This window comes from Micropterus dolomieu, linkage group LG22 (genome assembly GCF_021292245.1).
Source record: "Micropterus dolomieu isolate WLL.071019.BEF.003 ecotype Adirondacks linkage group LG22, ASM2129224v1, whole genome shotgun sequence".
Lineage (NCBI taxonomy): Eukaryota > Metazoa > Chordata > Actinopteri > Centrarchiformes > Centrarchidae > Micropterus > Micropterus dolomieu.
Genome location: NC_060171.1, coordinates 2,572,876 through 2,588,168, shown reverse-complemented (window position 1 = coordinate 2,588,168; position 15,293 = coordinate 2,572,876). Strand labels below are relative to the sequence as shown.

The window sequence follows — 15,293 nt, the reverse complement described above, 5'->3', positions numbered from 1 at the left end:
AGTCTCTAGTTAGTTGTAATGCAGTGTTTTGCAGCTGAACAGGTTAGTGTTTCCTCTCTGAGTCTCTAGTTAGTTGTAATGCAGTGTTCTGCAGCTGAACAGGTTAGTGTTTCCTCTCTGAGTCTCTAGTTAGTTGTAATGCAGTGTTCTGCAGCTGAACAGGTTAGAGTTCCTCTCTGAGTCTCTAGTTAGTTGTAATGCAGTGTTCTGCAGCTGAACAGGTTAGTGTTCCTCTCTGAGTCTCTAGTTAGTTGTAATGCAGTGTTCTGCAGCTGAACAGGTTAGTGTTTCCTCTCTAAGTCTCTAGTTAGTTGTAATGCAGTGTTTTGCAGCTGAACAGGTTAGTGTTTCCTCTCTAAGTCTCTAGTTAGTTGTAATGCAGTGTTCTGCAGCTGAACAGGTTAGAGTTCCTCTCTGAGTCTCTAGTTAGTTGTAATGCAGTGTTCTGCAGCTGAACAGGTTAGTGTTTCCTCTCTAAGTCTGTAGTTAGTTGTAATGCAGTGTTCTGCAGCTGAACAGGTTAGTGTTTCCTCTCTGAGTCTCTAGTTAGTTGTAATGCAGTGTTCTGCAGCTGAACAGGTTAGTGTTTCCTCTCTGAGTCTCTAGTTAGTTGTAATGCAGTGTTCTGCAGCTGAACAGGTTAGAGTTCCTCTCTGAGTCTGTAGTTAGTTGTAATGCAGTGTTCTGCAGCTGAACAGGTTAGAGTTCCTCTCTGAGTCTCTAGTTAGTTGTAATGCAGTGTTCTGCAGCTGAACAGGTTAGTGTTTCGCTGTTGTAATGTAGTGTCTTGCAGGCGGACAGCTGCTGTGTTTGTGTTGTTCGGTCTCCACCTCGCTTCACTGAGCTCAGTGTGAGCAGCAGCTGAGTGAATGACAGTCAGGCATCAGGCCACACAAAGCGGCCTCCACTTCAATAAAACCCCAGAGATGAATGCTGGATAAGTCACGGTCGGCAGCGGCGTGCTATCAGCCGTGTGCTGAGACAATTTCCTGCAGCACAGGAAATGAAAGAGAGGTGAGATGGCAGCAGAAGCTCCGGCTGCTTTGTTCTGAATCTGAAGCGGCTTTATGAGCAGATTGCAGGTGATACCTGCCTCCATCTCCTCCACCTTTAACAACAAACACCTCCCATCAGAGGAGGGGGGGAGGGGGAGGAGACTTGTCCTGACGTCCATCACACATGAAAGCAGCTCAAGTGACATTTGGAGGCGAGCACCATGAGGAGGAAAGAGGAGCGTCGCCTCTTCAGCTGCAGCTCTGACATTTCTGTAGATTCACGAGGACGAATCAGAACGTTAGATGTTAATAAATCCTTCAGGTCTGAAGTTCACACGCTGAGCTCGTCTTCGTTCATATATTAGAATATTAATGAGGGGTTTGTCTTCACACACTCTGTCTTTCACTCTGTCTTCATCAACAGGGGCTTTTAAAGGAGACTATCACCATGACAACAGTAATTAGGGTTCATTACAGCATCAGGAGGAATTTCATGCCTGGTTCTGTTACCTGATCTCATGGCTCTGGTTCTGGTGCTCATTCCAGCACCACTCCCCACCGGGTCCCTCGCCCCAGGCCTGAAAGACCTCCTGCTCAAGTGGTGTAAACAAACACTTCCCCGGTCCTCCGAGCTCCCAGTGCAGTTATCAGGGAGCTAACAGAGCTGGAGTCAGCAGTAAATGATTCTGTCTCTCTGTTACTTTCCAGCTCCCCAATGGAGGTTGAGGTTTTTTTCTGCGACTAACTACTGAAACAATTATCGACTCATCGGTTAAGTCAACTAAATGCTCAAACTAAAGCTTTAAAATGAAGAACAAAATGTTTTTTAATCATTGGACATGTCAACAAACCTTATTGGACTGGAACTTTGCATTTTCTAACAATGACTATGGGAGCTTCTGGGAATTTCTTAAACATTAAATTAGGAAATTTACAATTCAAAGAGTTCAATAAAATGTATTTTAGACATCAAAAAGATGTTAGGTGATAACTTGTATTTTCCATTTATTGCATGAACACCATGTCTACATTTAGTAGGCTAAAGAATTTCCTCTTTCAGAAAGCTTCTAAACTTAGCGAAAAAATAAACCTCCATTTTACAGGACACTGTTTTTCAAAGATAATAATGTAAAGATCCAAATAACTTTACAGACCTTTACTGTAAAGGTTGTAAACAATGTTTTCATGCTTGTTCAATGAACCAAAAACAATCAGTGAACATGCACCTGTGGAACAGTCGTTAAGACACTTACAGCCAAATAAGGTCACAGTAATAAAAACTAAAACACTAAAGAGACCTCTGTACTGAATGAAAAACACTAAAAGAAAATGCGCAGGGTTCCTGCTCATCTGCATGAACGTGCCTTATACGTGTTACGAGGCATGAGGACTGCAGATGTGGCCATGGCAGTAAAATGCAATGACTGAGACGCTTTGAGACAGCGCTACAGGGAGACAGGAAAGACAGCTGATTGTCCTTGCAGTGGCAGATCATGTGACAACACCTGCACAAACCCACAACAATGTACATGTAAACTGCCTGAGATACGCCAGGAGTCGACAATCCCTCCATCAGCGCTCAGACTGTCGGGCAGCTCCATAACAGACATCACTGGCAACCTCTGGGCACAAACCCACCTGCGCTGCACCAGACAGACTGACGCGGTTTTGACTCACCAGAGGTGATTCACAGGGAAGACACCCTCCTCCCTCCAGAAATGTCCGGGTTCTTGCATGTGCCTTGGTGGAAGTGGGATAACATCTCACAGCTACAACAGGCCAACAGTACTTTGTGCAGCTGGAGGCCACACCAGATACTGACTGGCACTTTTGATTTTGACCTACCTCTGTTCAGGGAAACATCTTTCCATTTCTGTTCACGTCTGTGAAACTTCAGTTCATGTCCTTGTTGTTGAATCTTTTTATGTTCACACAGATATTTACACATGTTTAGTTTGCTGAAAATAAAAATTTCTTTTTTTGCGGTTTTGTTCAGTTAGGTTATGCTGTTGGAGTTTGCTTAGTTATGGATCTGTTCCTGCTCGACACCCGCTGCTACAAATATTATTATTATATATTCAGTAAAGGACAGTACCTGCCCAACCACAGCCTGTTCACCCTGCTGACTTCTGGGAAGAGATCCAGAAGTTTCTGCTGCTGCACCACAAAACTGCAGAGCAGCTTTTTCCCCCCAAGCTATCAGACTCTTACACTCGAACTCATCCTCAGCACCGCTCCACTGATGGTAGTTTATTGATTCTGTATTAATGTATATTGTCTGGTATGTAGCAGAAGGGAGTTACAAAACTCAATATTTCACTCTATAACTTCTTTTATTGTGACAATAAACCTGCCCACCTATTATTAGTCCTATAAATATTATCATTAACATTACTGCAAATGAATATACCATTATTCATCTTCTGTCTGCTCCACTGCTACCTGTACAGTCTGTATTTCTGTGTGTGTTCCTGCTCCTGGTTGTGTTTGAGACTCAGAGAAACTAAAAAGCTCTCAGAGCTGAGGAGACAGTTCTCTGTGGGTTTTTAACTGAGACACTTTTTACTTTACCAGTGGTGGACACAGTGTTCCGATTCTTCACTTAAGTATGTGAGTATAATCAGGAAAATGTACTTAAAGTATTCAATTCAGATAGAAAATGTCCCCTGTGAGAGTTGAGCTATTATATATTATATCTTCAGATTATCATAACATTATTAATGTGCAGCAGGATGTTGTTGCTGCTGCAGCTCATTCTGACATTTTAGTATCAGACTGCAGCTGATCATTGTTTTTAATTTAAATTCATCTGCTAATTATATTCTCCATTAATCAATTCTAAAAAATTATGTGAGAAATTTCATCACAGTTACTCAAAGTGCTTTGTTGTGTCCAAACCTCCACGGTATTAACAAACAGTTATTAAAATAATTCACAGGAAAAGCAGCAAATCCTCACATTTATGGAGCAATGAAATGTTTTATATGAAAAAAAGTCTTAAAATTAATTTGCAGTCTAATCATCCTGTCAGCTGTAGAAACTTTTGGGAGTTTAATTCATTACTAAACATCATATTCTATAAACTCTTCATGTGTAAAAATCTGACTTTGTAAAGTAACTGAAGGTGTCAGATAAATGTAGTGAAGTAAAAAGTACAAGATCTCCCTGTGAGATGGAGCAGAAGGAGATAATATTCAGTACAAATACCTCTAATTTGTATTTAAGTACTGTACTTGAGTAAATGCTGTTAGTAGTGTACTACACACACAGTAATTTACTCCACTGCTAATATAAAAATGAGTATTGAAAGATAAAATGCTCCTGAAATCGTTTTATTGCCCGTCGATTACATGAAGAGCAGAAATCAGAAATACGGAGCGGTTCAGTTTCACTCCTCAGTGTTTCACCCGCTAATCTGATAGTTCTTAAAGATAACTCCAGATACGTGTCCTTTATTAATAAACATATTTATTGTCCTGCCAATCATTCAGTGATAATAATAAAGCTGTGGATTCACGTCAGACAGCGTCATTCAAACAGCTGCTTGTGCTGCTTTCAAAGGAAAAGTTTCACATGTTGAAAATAAATGAGGAGATTTATATTAAAAGATAAAATAATTCAGATGTTCATGAAATCAAAAGCTAAATTTGTCTGAAACCTGTAATAACTTTGGTTTGAACGTTCCCTAAAATGCTGCAGTGTTCACCACATGAAACACACATCAGGGGAAACTCTTTTATTCCACTTCAGATGGAACCAGCAGTTTCATGTTGGACTGATACGGAGAGGGGGTCACGCGATGAGAGCTGGAGGCGTTTGATCTGGGCGGTACAGCGAGCGGCGAGCAGCGTAACGAGGCGTTTGGTTCAAATTAAAACTGCCGTACTGTGAGAAAAGAAATATCAGGAGTGGAAACACGCAGCCAGGAAAGCACGAGGCCGGACCGGACGGCTCAGATAAACACGTCACGGGTCAGAAGACGACGACCGACCCCCTCCCGGTCCAAACCTCCGTTCAGACTGCGGGGGACTGGGGGGGGACGGGGACGGGTTGACATTTAGCCAAACTGTAGCTGGATCAGCTGTTAGCATGTACAGACAGCTGTCTCTGGATCACTGAGAGGCTGAGGAACCTTAAAACCATGAAGCAAGCGTCTCTCTCTGCTCTCTAAGCTGATTTCTGGACCCGACTCCTCGGGAAGTGGACGTCACATGTTTAGTGTGTTCAGATCTGACTGAGTGTGACGTCGGAGTCAGATTCACCTCCAGCTCTCCGGCGCCCCCCTGTGGAGGCTTCAGTCTCTCTCTGCTGGCTGAGCGGAGCATCGCGAGCAGGACAGAAGGAATGACTGACTGAAAGAGACAATATGGTACAAGAGATTACAAAAATAAGATTCTGAATAATCTTAAACCCTTTTTACATTCTCCTCCTCCTCCTCTTCTTCGTTTCTGTTGTCGGGGCGATTCGCTGCCTCCGTCCTCCTGCTGACGCTGAGTCAGTCTCTGATTGGACCGGCTGGTCACTACGACGTGAAGGCAACTTTGCAGCTGTTGTGAGAGCTGGTTTCTCTCAAGTGTCCGTGGCCGTTGGAGCAGGCGTCCGGTCGCTGTGCCGGTCGGGGAGCCGGAGGAGATCCAGAGTCCGTCGGGTCGGAGCCGGAAACGTCCGTGTCGAAGCCCAAGATGACGCTGATAGAGCGAGGCAAATCCTGAGGAAGACACAGACGGGTTGGCCAAAAGGAAAAAGACTCGTGAGTTACAAAGGATTCCCAAACTCATTCTCTTCACTGCACCGGAGAAAAGTATTTACATCATCCTGAACCACAGTTTTGTCTTCGTGGGCTTTAAAACATAAAACAGCCTTATCCTCTGCTGATCTGCTGCTTTCTAAGAAACCCCAGTGATTCCCTTCCTTTGGAGAACGCAACACGCTCACATGGCGTCCGTCCAGGTCAGGCTGCTTAGAGCGACAGCAGACACCAATACTAAAAACATCTGATGTCAAAGTTTCACTCCCACTTGGTTTTCTGAGGAAAGTAACGGCCGCATTCAGAGGATGCTTTCAGCCAGCGCAGAGCGACCTCGCAGATCTAAGCGGGGACGCAGGCGGAGCGCCAGTAGCCGTCTGAAAAGGCCTTGAGATGCACCTGAAGTGTAGATTCTCCTGCTCGCTATATTATCGCTGCTGCTGGTCAAGTTGACTATTAAAGGCAGGCCAGAACGGTCCCAGGTGTCATCGTGTGACCTCTGACCTCTGGTTGTGTCCTGATGAACTGCTTCTGGTGTCATCATGTGACCAGAATTACACACTTTGGTCACATGACGGCAACTAAACCCTTATTTTCACTGTCGATTAATCTGTTAATTAATAACTCGATTATTCGACCAGTTGTTTGGTCTGTAAAACGTCGTGACGGCGTCCTCAGACAGTTTTGTCAACAACCCAAAGATGTTATTCAGTTTACTGTCACAGAGGAGCAAAGAAACCAGAACGTATTCACATTAGAGAGCTGGAAGGTTTTTTTAAATGACAGACAGACAGATGTCCGAGTGCTGCTGAACGCACCTTACAGCTCTGTATCTGCAGACTGATGCCCTCGGCTTTCTGAAGGATTTCTTCTATGTCCAGTTTCATCGAAAGCTCGTTGATGTGCTGCAACAAGAAAAGACAAAATACTGTTCAGCACCAGGTTTCTTCAGAGGAAAGGATCCAAACAGCTTTAAACACGAGAACACGGTCCTCTCTCTGCATGTCGGACTGGCTGCAGAGCCTCAGAGGGGGGACGGGCCGGGTCGGGTCCAGACACCGGCTGCACACTTCAGGACAGAACATAAAGCTGCAGGACCAGCTCACCTTGAGGATTTCGTTGAAGCCGTAGTTCTCCTCCATGATCTTCTGTTTCTCAGAGTCCAGGATGGCGCAGCAGACCAGCAGGTGGAAGTTCTGACAGGGCAGACCGGTCCACATCACCTGGGGGGGTCACAGAGTGAGAGACAGGTCCATTCTGTCTGTAAACCTGCTGATTAGTTTCTCGTTTTATTCGTCCAACAGTCCAAAATTACTCTCTCTCTTTTAAATCACTGATTGAGGACTTTGAGGCCGATTCTTGTCCTTGTTTGTAATTTCAGCTGTCAGTTAAGCTTTTCAGAATATCTGTGCTGTTGAATTAACGTCTTGCTGCTTCCCGCCTCGGCCAGGACGCTCTTGGAAAAGAGATTTCCACTCCTGGTTGAATAAAGGTTTTAGAAAAGCTTCAAATCCTGACATTTAACAAACTGGAACCATCACATGTTTGGCAGCTCTGCTTAAATCTTAAATGAATGGTTCAATAATGAAATTAGTTTAATTAGATTCATTTTCTATCAATCATCAACGGTTTCAGCTCTAAAACGTTTAAACGTTCAGTGGGAGGAAACAAACTGAAGCACAGAGGTTGTGTCTCTCGTGTCAGCGTCATTTCAGAGTCTGAGGGTTCTGGATTTTTTTCGGAGGATCTGAAGCTGATGTGAAAACAAGGGAGTCAGATTTAGATGAGACCGAAAGATGTGAGGGAAGAAAATGAAACAGAAAAAACAGTGAGGGGTGATTTGAGACAGCTGAGAGATCAGAACAGATGCTTCCATTCAGATCCAGTTTATCTGCTGCGTTCCTGAAATAAACTAAACAGCGATGGAAAGACAGAAGATGCAGCTGAAGTTTGCACATGTTGTGGTGAAACTCACCTCCCAGAGCCGCAGGACGTCCTGGAAGCTGAGCTCCCGCTTGAATCTGATCAACAACCAGCGGAAACAGAAATACAGATAACCTGAATCCTGAGACTCTGCAAAGCAAACGCAGCGTTAGAGTCAGAGGGGAGAAGCACCGGCGCCACATCCTGTCAACACTTAATCTCCTGACCTCTAACAAAAACTAACAGGAAGTCAGAGCTGAGCAGAACCTGAAGGTTTCTGGGTAACACCGACCAAAAGTTTCTTCATCACTTTAAGGTTCAATTCTCACAAGAGAGTAGAGAAATAACTGAAGGTACAATAACGTGTGACGTGTTCTGTGTATTATTAAACATGACAGGCTGGAGTTCTGAGTTTAGAAAATGCAATAAGGACACTTTGTCTTTTTGTTTTGCAGTACAGAGACTCAGATACTAATCACACATTTTACAGTGCAAAACTCAACATGAGCTGTCTCCGCTGAGCAAACTGTCACTGAGCAGCTGACTGAGACATCCACACTCCGTCCTCACCAGCGTTTCAGCTGCGTATCACAACTGATCTCCGTCTATATTAAAACGTTTGAAAACGCACATCATGTGACCGTTCACGTACACTGGGCGTGCGCGTGCAAACAGGAAGCAGATTTTCTACTCCGCAGCCGCAGAAGAAGGTTCTACTACAGACGAACGCAGAGCAGCGATGGCGAAGAACCACAGCAGAGATTTCTCTGCACGGAGAGACAGCGAGGTGGACACGAGAGGACAAAGAGGCTGTGGCGGCGGGAAACAGGCTGGGCGACGCCGCAAAGTAAACGCGGAGACATGCAGATGACAAGTGTAGAAGTGTTATTTACACAGTACAGAGAATTTTAATAAAACTGTCAGCAGCATCGTGTTTCTGCTTTGACTGACTGATCAGAGCCAATCAGGAAGCCAAACGTGAGCGTCATCGTTTGCACCTGTCAGCACGCCGCCCCGGAGTTTAAATGGGCATTTTCACACTTCTCCGTTTTAGTCTGGACGGGAGGCGGAGACGCAGCAGAAGGTCTGGGGTTTAAAACTAAGTCGTAGCAGGTGGGTGGAGCCCGAGAGTCTCGTTCTACTGCAGCCGGTTCTACAAAGACGAAGCTCAGCAGACACATTATGACTCCAGGGCCTCTAAAGGGCCCGGTGTACTTCATCAGAACCGCCTGTCAGACGGTCCAGCAGCTTCAGAAACCTTTCCTGGGACACACTGCGTCTGAGGCTGCTGGAACTTCTGACTGCGAGCTGGAGGAGATGAACATGATCACACTGCATCTTTAACGTCTCTGGCATACTGATTAATATCTGGTGGACTTTGTCATACCGAGGTAGTTCCAGAAGGCCAAGTCCAGCAGTCTCAGCAGAGTACTGAGCTGTATCAGCTGGGTCTTCATGCCCTGCATCTGCTCCTCGAAGTTCTGGTGCTATAAAACCACAACACCACACACATTATTCACATATCCAACTTTACATATGGATTATTTAGTACATGTTTGTCAAAGCGGATTAAAGGGCAGCCGCACTGCTACGGATCAGGGGCCATATTACAGAAAGTTCCTGTCTTAAGTCCTAAGTTAAGACAGGAAGAGTCTAAGATGGGATTTTTCTCTATTTGGTATTACAGAAGCAAATCCTAACTAACTTTATGAATCCTATCTTATCTTATCTCAGGTTAGGAAATCCTAAAAACTCAATCCAACATCGTTTATCAACTTTTATGTCTGTTACCTAGCAACCGATGCCACTTTTCTCATTTCGTTTTCAGGCCAAAAGCGAAGCGAGCCTTCGCGTAGAGCCGCGACTTCCTGTCGGGCGTTTAAAATTTCCAACTCAAGCGAATTTTCGCTGGTCCTAATTGCCGAATGTTCTCACGTGAGGATTAAATTCCCATTTGGTCTGAAAGCAGCATTAGAGGTGTTGGTAACCTCCGTCGAGAAATCCTAGCGAGTGGGCTAACACAGCGGACACCGTCTATGTCCGGCGTCCAGCGGAGCGTTGAGGCCGTCAAAAAGAAAATAAGTCCATCTACAGTGATATGAAGACACAGTGGTGGAAAAGTAAATGTTAGGAGAGTTTATTTAAGAATTTACTTTAGGATGCTTTTCTTATCTAAATTTAGGAACTGTTCATCTGTAATCAGGTCCCAACCCTTATTACCATGGTTACCAAGCAGTTAGGATGGGATCTGTAGGTTAGGAGGTTTCTGTAATACGGCCCCCGACCTCAGTGGGCACAAAATGTTTATCACAGCCAACCTGTAGCAACATTCCCTCCCCAAACAGAGCTTCACAGCTACCGGGAGATCTGTGGGCCTGGACGCCGCTGTGCGTTAACTCACCATCTGGTCCATGAAGGAGACAAAACACCAGAAGGCGTCCACCTCGTTCTCCATCACGTAGAGGATCGGAGACAGCAGGTCGCTCATCCCCTGAACGTAACCTGAGGAGGAGAGTTCAGAGTCGCTGTGAGGAAGGTGACGGCCTCCTCGTCGCTCCACACAGACCTCACGTAGACACAGACTAAAAGGTTGCATACGCTGTTTTTTACGCACACACGAGACGTAACGAAAATGACGTGTGACGTGGAAATGTGCGAGCCGACCGGACTCTCGTCTGGCTCCATCAGTCGGCATCGCCAAACTCCAAAGTACTGACACTCGACAAGTGTGTCGAAGAAACGTTCTTGCTGCGGATACTGAGCGAAGTCTGAGAGCGTCTTTAGTTTGCAGACACACACATTACAGATTAGAATAAAATCAGTTGGATGGAAACTCACTGAACGAATCCTCACAAACAGTAAAGTAGATCAGGAGAATCTTTATCAACACCAACCGTAGCTGCATGACTGTAGTGGTGAACTCACCCAGGTCAAAGTCGTACATGCAGTAGGTCATCAGGATGTCGTGGAGCAGCACCAGGCCTGGGTTGTCGATGCCTTCATAGAATCTGTTGGTTCGGTCTGTTCGGTTCACGTCTTTCTCTGTAAACACGAGTGCAGAGGTTAGAACGGTGAAGTTTACAGCGCACTTCAGAGCTCAGAAGCTTAAAAAGGAACCCTGAGAAACTCCAGGATTTCTTCCTTTGTGGTTTCAGCCTCACCGATCAGACTCCTGTAGTCTCTCAGCCTGGAGTTTCTCCTCTCCTGCTCCTCGCTGACCGACTTCCACTGCAGCTTCATCCTGAAGTATTCGTCCCTGTCAGCCAGGAGACACAAAAACAGCATCAACACCAGCATCGGCACGCTCACACCTCAGAACCAGAACAACCACAGACGGAGGGCTGCGCCTAACAAGTACTTCCATCAATCTGCACATTGTTTCCTCAAAGTTTTCTGAAGCGACTTAAAGATATAGGAGTGAAAACGGCTTCATGAAGGCCAGTGGAAGATAAAGTGTGACTTTTCTGTCGTGACCATGCTAAGCTAGATATAAAGATGTAAATGAGCACAATATGTCTCCTTAAAGTCAGGCTGTAATACGTCCACTTTAAAGTTCCACAGGACGTTAACGCCTGTTATTAGACTTCCTGGCTGCTTCCCGTCAGGTGGTGTCCCTAATAAAAGTGGCCACTGAGCGTATCTGCAATGACAAAGTAGTGGTCGTACGTTTTGGCTCTCTGCAGGGCTTTCCTCTCCTCCATCGTGCTGGCCCAGGGGAAATACCCCAACAGGAACTTCCAGGCCTCCTTCCTCACAGCATGACAGAGTCCCTGCAGAGTCACAGCAGGAAACACAGCATCAGGAAAAGGCCACGACGGACACCTCAGACATGCAACACAGTGGAGGGGGATAATGTGGACGAGTCATTTCCAGTCCAACTCACTAAAGATCTCTGCTGCTAAGTGTTCAGAGAGTTACAGAGGTAATAAATTCAACATGCCCCTTTGAAGATGACTTGTTGGAGGCGCGGGATGTTGGTCATCCTCCCCTCTGGATCCTGGTGTTTGGTCCAGGCCTCTGCTGACAGCGGCTCCCGCCTCGTCACCTGAGGCCTCGTCCCCAGGTCGATCTGACAGGAACAAAGCCAGAGAGAACACAGTATGTTATGACTATATATATATATATAAAAGCAGAAATCTGTCATATAAAGTCTCTATTCATTGGCCTTCAAATCGAGTTCAGTTTTAACCTTTTTATGTGTGTGTATTTGTTGTGTATCCTGAATTTGCTATTTAAATAAGTAAGGTCACATGAGTAAGTTTCTCCTTAACCGCCACCAACAGGTCTGGTTACCTGAAGGATGTCCGTCAGTGACGTTCAAGTGGTTTTCAATCACACATGGGCGAAGCCTGCACACACCTGAGCACGTTAAGGTGTCTGTTGGGACGCCACTCTAGCAGCATAACGAATATATAATCATTTGTCTGACATTAAGAACTGTTTTGTAACATTTCAGTCCGTCTCCTCTGTGGAAACGCCAGCTGCTATGATGGAAACGAGTCGTTCTTTCCCTGTTCAAGTCTTATAAGCTGCATTTTGTTCACTTGTTAGACGTGTTATCGTGGCAGCGTGCGAGCCTCCTCTCACCCTGGTGATGACCTCGAAGCCGGGCTCCTCCTGCTGGTTGATCTCCAGCCCCGGGATGACTTCACCCAGCAGGTCGGCCACTTCCTCCGGGGGGCGCTGGTGCTGCTCCTCTGTCCCCCGGAAAGCGTCGAATATGTAGTTGGTGACTTTGGAGAAGCCTCCCAGGGTGGTGACATACGGGTCCTTCCTGAGCTTCTGCTGGAGACAAACTATACCCTCAACATCCAGCTCCTGCACCAGAGTTTCTGAAGCTCCTCTGAGCTGAGTCAGCTTCTGATTTAAATCATCAAACTCATCAGAAGAACAACATTTAATTCAGGTCTCAAACACATGATGCTGTAACCGTGGAAACATCAGACGGCAAACAGGACATGCTTCTTGTGCTTAAAAAGTAAAATCTTTCATAGGTCTTAGTGTTTCATGCTAGTTTCCACCGACAACATGCACTCGTTTCCATGTTGGGTTAAAAACACGCGCGTTAAACGACAGCAGGATAAGTGAGTGCGTGATTTAGCTTCTTACATGAACGAGGCCGAAGTTGTTGTCATCCAGAAGGTTCTCAAAGGACTGCGAGAGAGCTTTGTTCGGCGTGCTGACCAACAGACACGTTTCGTCATCTGGAGCCCTGCAAACAGGAAACACCAGAACCCGAGACCCTCAGAACCACAAACACTGCATCATGTACTTCACTACGTATACATGAAAGCCACCTACAGATGTTAATAAAATGAAGAACCATTGCAGAGTGGGAGGCACACAGGTAACTCATCATGGGACAAACTATGAATAAATAACCTATAAATAAAAACTGCAAAAATAAAGCTCTGAGGTTGTTACTTTACGTCTGAACTAAACATCCGAAACCCTTTCTTAAAACTTGAAAACTTAAAACTTGATGACTTAAAACTTAAAACTTGATGACTTTCATTTCATGTCATCATTCATTCGTTAAACACCATTTTTGGGTTGAATCACTGAAAAAGTAGACGTGGGAAGGCTCCTTCAAAATAAAATCCAGACACAGAGAGACGTCAGCCTTTTCATTCATCTCTGTAACAGCGTCTAACAAAAGACGGGGCAGCCAATCAGGAGGCAGACAGTGCTGCTGGAGCTCTGGGTCTGAAAATATCCGGCGTTTAATCCAGATGATTTCATTATTAAAGGCTCCGATAAGAACTTTAATAACAGCTCTCTGAGATACAGAGAGACACGTGTCCTCCGCAGAAAGAGGCAACGTGAGGAGACGTGTCCGGGCCGCGTGCCGTCCGCTGAGGAGACACGCCTCGCCACAGTCACTCTGCACGCATGCAGATCACACGAATTAGCATCTTCAGCCGCTGTCAGCATTTACTGTTCACAGAACTACAGTGTTTCTGCCGCTGCTCTGCGTCATTAAACCACGCTTATGCTGTGCGATCATGCGCAGTAGACGCTGCTGCCAACAGGAAGTAGCCCTGTAGGAGTATTTCATAGGACCAAAAGTGGCTTCACTGCTCTCTGTTCAAATCCAAAACTCGTCTTCTGGATTTTTCAGTTTACATAGGTGGAGGCGGCTTGTTACTATGCAGCACCGAGCTGTGGTCAGTTCAGGAGTTTTCTGTGGGCCTTTTCACTTTGTAAAACTGTTAGATGCACTGAAAAGATATTTAACACAATAAAAGGAAAGGGATCAGAATTTGACCTCTTTAAGTTCAGTTAAATTTATCTGCTGTGAAGAAGCCACCTGAGCAGTGCACCCTGGGAGTTATGTTTTATCTGAGGGCAGCTGAGCAGGCAGCTTCAAGCTGCTCTGCCCTCCTTTCTCAGGATAGTTTTATACGACTCTGTAACCAGCTGTGCAAAAAAACAAAAGTCCGTCCTTCAAATGACGGCGTGAAGTCTGACTGAATTTTATTTTGCCCGCTGTAGGAGAATATTTAAACCAATAGACCGCATGATCTGATTGGAGCTTCTCCCGTCCCGCCTGCTGTTTGACTCAGACCACCAGGTCCAATCTGACAGCAGCCTGAACTCGGGCTCACTAAAGCCAATCCTGGTTACTCATGCTGTCGTGCTGTTGGATACTCACTCGCTGAGCAGAGCGAATCTCCGCAGGCTGTCCAGGAACTCTTTGCTGCCGCCCTGGTGGAAGTGCAAAGCAGGCAGCGAGGCGGACGACTCCTTCAGTCTGAACACCAGGAAGGTCCAACCCTCCACCTTCACCGTGATGGACCTGAGGTCGCCAACACTGAAGGTCAACGCCCACCTGCTCCTCTCATGGCTGTGGTTCAGAGCGCCTGAGAGACCATGGAGAGGGACCAGAAAACACACGCTTCATCAACCAGGTTCTACAGCAGGTACTACAGGTACTGCAGCAGTACTATAGCAGTACTGCACACAACCTCCCCACTACACTAACATACCATTGTTGTCATTGTCTGTAATGTTGTTATTTTACCAGGTGAACTCTGAGCTCAGAAACTTCACCTGAACTTTTTTTCTGTTTGTCTGAAAGTGTTTCTGTCACCTGTCAATCAAAACTGAGAGACCACAGACCTCCTGAGCCGAAAGTAAAGATCAATATCCCAACTTATCCAGAGAGATTTAATCATTACCGGCTGAAATAAATCTGATTGTTTCTTTCCTGAACTCTGCTGTCGGCCTCCAGCCTGCAGGTGTCGCAGCATTTCACTGCACATGAGGGCGGAAGGTTGAATGTGGATGTGAATCAGTATTTTGGTGGAGCGGTGAGTTACGGAGTTGCACAACACACAGATTCACAGAGCTGTGAGCTTTCTTGTCATTAGAGGAGAGAAGCAGCTGCTCGTGTTCAGCTGTTACTAACTCCTGTTCACTCAGTGAGAAACGTTACTGAACCAAAGTAAACTTGTCTGTTTGTGTCTGACCAAAGATCCTCTGTGAGGGAAGACGCTCCGCTCTGCAGTCCAACAGAGTGAGACGTCTCCTCTAATAAAACCATCAGCTGATCTCAGTTTCACGAGTCACGTCCACCAGTTAAACTTCAGATCAACTGCTCAGCTTCAGTATTTAGCATCTACGGC

At 45.6% G+C, this 15,293-nt stretch overlaps 1 protein-coding gene across 3 annotated transcripts in view; it reads right to left on the bottom strand.

Annotated features, from left to right (window-relative positions):
* Positions 1 to 4,445: 4,445 nt before the first annotated feature.
* tbc1d15 (TBC1 domain family, member 15) overlaps positions 4,446 to 15,293 on the bottom strand; it is an 18,674-nt gene continuing 7,826 nt past the window's right edge. For 2 of the 3 annotated variants that reach the window (XM_046038616.1, XM_046038618.1), the window contains exons 6-17: positions 12,775 to 12,877; positions 12,253 to 12,450; positions 11,606 to 11,734; positions 11,332 to 11,435; positions 10,827 to 10,921; positions 10,591 to 10,707; positions 10,067 to 10,167; positions 9,053 to 9,152; positions 7,718 to 7,815; positions 6,849 to 6,965; positions 6,561 to 6,647; positions 4,446 to 5,703 (exon numbers count right to left, since the gene is read on the bottom strand). In XM_046038616.1, the coding sequence (XP_045894572.1) occupies positions 5,518 to 5,703; positions 6,561 to 6,647; positions 6,849 to 6,965; positions 7,718 to 7,815; positions 9,053 to 9,152; positions 10,067 to 10,167; positions 10,591 to 10,707; positions 10,827 to 10,921; positions 11,332 to 11,435; positions 11,606 to 11,734; positions 12,253 to 12,450; positions 12,775 to 12,877 (1,435 nt within the window). In that variant the 3' untranslated portion in view covers positions 4,446 to 5,517. The remainder of the gene's footprint in view (positions 5,704 to 6,560; positions 6,648 to 6,848; positions 6,966 to 7,717; positions 7,816 to 9,052; positions 9,153 to 10,066; positions 10,168 to 10,590; positions 10,708 to 10,826; positions 10,922 to 11,331; positions 11,436 to 11,605; positions 11,735 to 12,252; positions 12,451 to 12,774; positions 12,878 to 15,293) is intronic. The other variant, XM_046038617.1, reaches the window with a different exon arrangement.